A 4,981-nucleotide genomic window follows, 5' to 3' on the forward strand; every position below is an offset into this window, starting at 1 on the left:
CTAAATCAATCCCTGACACCTTCATTAACACACACACAAAAATAACAAGAATAATAATTAAAGTGAAAAAGAGCAATTAAAGTAAAAAAGAACACTGGGTACCTTTGTCTGTTTGTTTGTATGTTTCCTTCCCCTATTTTTCTACTCATCCATCCATAAACTACACAAAGTGGAGTGTGGTCCTTATGGCTTTCCCAATCCCATTGTCACCCCTCATAAGCTACATTTTTATACAATTGTCTTTGAGATTCATGGGTTCTGGGTTGTAGTTTGATAGTTTCAGGTATCCACCACCAGCTACCCCAATTCTTTAGAACCTAAAAAGGGTTGTCTAAATTGTGCGTAAGAGTGCCCACCAGAGTGACCTCTCGGCTCCTTTTGGAATATCTCTGCCACTGAAACTTATTTCATTTCCTTTCACATCCCCCTTTTGGTCAAGAAGATGTTCTCCATCCCACGATGCCGGGTCTATATTCCTCCCCTGGAGTCATATTCCACGTTGCCAGGGAGATTCACTCCCTTGGGTGTCTGATCCCACGTAGGGGGGAGGGCAGTGATTTCACCTTTCAAGTTTCACCAGTCTTTTTACAAGAAATTTTGAACAATTTGACAAGCAAAAAAAAAAAAAAGCATTTTATTGTTTATCCTTCTTAAGACTGATTATTCATATGTTTATAGTTAACATAAATCTTGCATGCTACAGTTCAAACTGATTTTTTTGACCTAGTATAAAACAGAAATGAAGAACAGCCAGTTACTATCCTAGGGAGGGACAAACACATCAAATAGTTGCACGGGAAAACAAACACCCATCATGTTTTCTGAAGAACCATAGGATAAAGGTAGTGTGTTAGTTACTAACTTTCAACTCAATAGCATGAACACATATAATGACATTTCTACCCAGCCTCTATTTTTTTTTTTTTCAAAGCAACATGTTTTTATTTTCAACTTTATTTCAAACTTAAAACTTCATTATAAAACTTCTACTTCTCAAATAAACATGTCAAAAACAAAATTAAAAACAAGTTGTAGCTCATATTATCCAAAAACTGCAGCACTGTGGTAGTAAAGGGCTCTTCATCACCAGGTAAAGAATTAAATGTCCTTCCTTCTCCCCCAAAGATTCCTTGTTGATCTGCTACAGAATATGCTGGGACATCACTTTCTGATGCCAGAAGAAAAGCATACAAAACTGCATGCATACATCAGTACTAACAAAACACTGACATTTCACCAAAACAATGTTTAAAGGCCATAGGCTGCAGAATGCTAGAGCAAACCTATTTCATGATCACATTAACATACGCTAAATTACAAACACTTCAAATTGCAATGTAGAATGAACACTGCATATCTAAATGGCTCATATATAAAATGTATTAATTAAAACCCAAACATACACACTATATTTATGAGATTCCCCTATGTTTAAGATATTGAGAACAATTTAACTTTTTAATACAAAAGCTTAGTGAATTTGCTACTGTTCCATTATAGGACAATTAATAAATGAGATTATATCAACTTCACTAGAATATAATGGCTAAAGCTACCTTATACACAAGTATTAAACTAAAAGAGAGAAACTAATTTAAACTATTCCCTTGAATTGTTTTTAAATGAATAGACTTCTAAAGATGAACAGAACACTCCTTTACAGGGGGTAAAGGTTTTTAAATATAAAGGATATACAAAATACAGTATAAACTGCATGAACTAAACAGTAGCAAAAACATGTTTAACTTAAAAAGTCAAAAACACAGAAAAATATTAGCCTGAAGTGGCAAATTTTCAAACACCAATCTGTGTAAAAATGTTTAAATAGTGATGTTACTCCAAAAATATATATTTATTCTATTTTTTCTATTTGCAACAGTTTATAAAGGCAAACAAACACCTGCAATTGAGGTAGCAAAGCCAAATTCACAAACTTTGGATTAAGAAAAATACCCTTCCTATGTTTTAATAGCATCTTCTATACAATATTAAATGAATTCTAATTGTTTCAAAATTTTTAATTCACAAATGTAATACTTTACAAAACTTAATTTAAAATACTGAATTTTTTTGTTAAAAAACACTTAGGCTTGACAATTATCACACATTCAAAATACTGTACAGAAAAATATGAAGTCACCATATATTACATACAAGTAAGCTATGTATTTACATTTTCAAAAGCAGTTTTAGAAGTCGAAGTTAACACAACTGCTACTAATGGTCCCCTTAAAACAGTGTCTGCTAATAATCTCTCATTCTTTTTCACATACAGCATTTAATATAGGACCGGTTTTCACTTTCAAATCATGTAACTAGAAAATGATTTAATGAAAAGGAAATAAATGAAAATTCAATCCTCTAACGTAATCTAAAAAAATGTATTTTAAAAGTGTTTTCATTGAGGGAAAACCAACAGGCAAAAAAAAAAAAAATCGAAATTTGAAAATTTAAAACTATAAACATTAAAAGTAATCCTTTCAGTCATAAGACTATCTTCTGTTTTCAGATTTTTAAGGATTGAAAATTTCCCGCTAAAAGGCAAATCCTAACATCCTCAAATTTTTCATTGTGTTGTTTTAATAAAAATAAACATGGCTATATTAAAAAGACTTATGACTTGGTTCTCTAGTCCTGACTCAAAAAGCAACAGAAAACTTACAGATCCTGTCAGTGCAATGGAAGAAGGTTTGTTTGGGATTTTTCTATTTCTGTTTTTGCAAATGGAAGCTAGAATTTGCAAAGGCATTTTAAAAATACAATAGAAGAAAATTAGTAAATGTATGGAAATATACGGTATGGCACACGCTGACAGTACTTTTCCCAAGCCAGGCCATATTTCTTTTTGCAATGGTATTCATCACGAACTTCTCGGTGGATAAGCAACATAGTGAAATAAATCACATAGAAGTAAGGCAAAATATGATTAAAACCGCACGGAAGGGACCAAGCCAGGGCCATAATGAGATCACCCAGGTAATTGGGGTGGCGAACAAAACCCCACCATCCAGAAACTAGAAGATTTTTCCCCGTTGAAGTCTCAATGGTTTTTAAATGCACAAGCTTTGGATCAGTAGGATTTTTCCGGAATGCATTTTTCTGAGAATTCGCACATCGGAAGATAACATACCCACAAAGTTTCAGAGCAACAATTAGAGAAGCAACTGGCCAAGACACTTCATGTGGATGACTGACTAAATAAAAGGCTTGGAAGCTGTAGATAAATGGAACCCACACTAAATCTCCAAAAGCCAGCATGAATCCAAATCCATCATGGATAATGTCCATGGTGGTCAATAAAGCTTCCTCGTTCCAAAGAGCATCCACCACGTATAAGAGTTGGAAACTGTTAACCAAAACCATTGCTAAGGATGGAGTAGCACGATCCTGTAATTTCATCTCAGCCAAAAGCATCACCAGATTAATAACAACCCATCCAATCAATCCAGGGCGCAATTCACAAAAGTATTTGAGATCAAAAGTACCAATTCGAGGATTTAATTCACGGCCAATGAAGAAATCATAGACAGCATTTCCAGAGTTGGCAGGTGACAGTTCATCTCTGGGTACTTTCAAAGACCGTACATAGAGGTAAATGCTCAGGACTACAGAGAAAACAATAGCTGCAACTGCAAACTGAAGGAAATGATTGTACACGTAATAAAGTTCTACGCCCCAGAAGACAGATGCTCCAATGATTGTAGATGTCAGGAGAAAAGCATAGAATGCATTCAATCTATACTTGAGTCGTCTTCCATTAACAAGAGGCATTCCTTCTACAACCCTTCCAATCGGCAGTAGGTAGAACAGAGCTTGAAGAAAAAACCAGAAAAGGTAGACCCCCAACACTCTGGTTTCCCATAAATCATGCAAAGCTGGCAGAGGAGGAGGAAAATTCAGAAGGCTGGGGTCTGCCTGTCTGCACATCAATAGCAACAGGAAGAGGAAAGCAGGCAGGCTGAGCATGATGAAAGACGCACCAAGTACTCCTCCAAACTCCAAATCCTTTGTCTGTGTGTTTGTCACTTCAAAGGTTTTCGATGATGCAGGTCCTTTTGTAACGAATTTTTCTCCCTTAGAATCTATTTCTTTAAATTTGTTCTCTTCTCTTCTTGGACGAAGGCTATACTGTGGAGATATATAACTACTTTCTTGTGGAAAATGTACTTTTTCCTGCACATTTTTGTGGGGTATGTCGTTCCTCTCTAAGTGCTCGGGCTCCCCATTATATCTGCTGATGCTATTTCCAAAGGGCTTCAAAACCAGTGGCGTCAATTTAACTTCCAATATTTCCTTCCTTGCTTCCTTAATGTCGCCCTGGTGGGAAGCAGAGGCGGAGCGGTGGGAAGGTTTGGGGGGCCGACCAGGGGATCGGGAGTGTGACCTTGACCGACTTCCTCGGAGTCTGGAGGGAGAACTTGAAGAAGAGCCACTTTTCCTTTGCCTAAAAGAAGTCAGAGGCTTGATATCATTCTCTTTCAGTTCAAGTTCGGTTCCATCTTTGTACTTCACAGTGTAAAGCTGGGAATTGCTGTCATGGCTCAGAATTTCTACTTCATAATAAAGTGAACTCCCAGGCCATCGACCTCTCACCACTTCACCATTGGCAAATTTCCTAGTTGGCATTTTCTAAATTTATCTGCGCCGGACTCCGGCGGGAACACGAGCACCTCCCGGAGAATCGCCGAGCAACCCGGCGGCGGTTCCGCGCGCGCGACTCTACGCGGCCGCGCTCTCGCGCTCTCCTCTATTTTTATAAAAAGAGAAAGGGAACCTCTCTCAAAAAATAAATAAATAAATAAATAATTTAGAGAAAGGAAACTAAGAAGAGGAAATTCCTCAAACTAAACAAGTTTAAATTTTGACAGTATATGGAGTAAAACACATGCAGAAAAGTGGTATAATATTTCCTGAAAATACTAGCTGTTAAGTGGCGAGGATCATGTTTCTCTATTTTCTTAAATAAAATTTGGCATATTCT

At 36.6% G+C, this 4,981-nt stretch overlaps 1 protein-coding gene across 2 annotated transcripts; it reads right to left on the minus strand.

The window, feature by feature from the left end:
- Window positions 1-2,527: 2,527 nt before the first annotated feature.
- Window positions 2,528-4,717, minus strand: LOC119539300 (delta(14)-sterol reductase LBR-like). Of its 2 annotated transcripts, XM_037842729.1 has the most exons (2): window positions 3,433-4,717; window positions 2,528-3,306 (listed from the first exon to the last, which is right to left on the minus strand). In XM_037842729.1, the coding sequence occupies exons 1-2, from the start codon at window positions 4,624-4,626 to the stop codon at window positions 2,773-2,775; spliced, it is 1,728 nt and encodes a 575-aa protein (XP_037698657.1). In that variant the 5' UTR covers window positions 4,627-4,717; the 3' UTR covers window positions 2,528-2,772. The 2 variants fall into 2 exon arrangements, with proteins under 2 accessions (XP_037698657.1, XP_037698656.1); XM_037842728.1 differs by having other exon boundaries at window positions 2,528-4,706.
- Between the last annotated feature and the right edge of the window lie 264 nt (window positions 4,718-4,981).

Source organism: Choloepus didactylus, chromosome 7 (assembly GCF_015220235.1).
Source record: "Choloepus didactylus isolate mChoDid1 chromosome 7, mChoDid1.pri, whole genome shotgun sequence".
In the NCBI taxonomy this organism is placed as follows: Eukaryota; Metazoa; Chordata; class Mammalia; order Pilosa; family Megalonychidae; genus Choloepus; species Choloepus didactylus.

Excerpts from the sequence above, each read along its gene's own strand:
- LOC119539300 (XM_037842728.1), bottom strand. The coding sequence starts at position 4,626 with ATGCCAACTAGGAAATTTGCCAATGGTGAAGTGGTGAGAGGTCGATGG.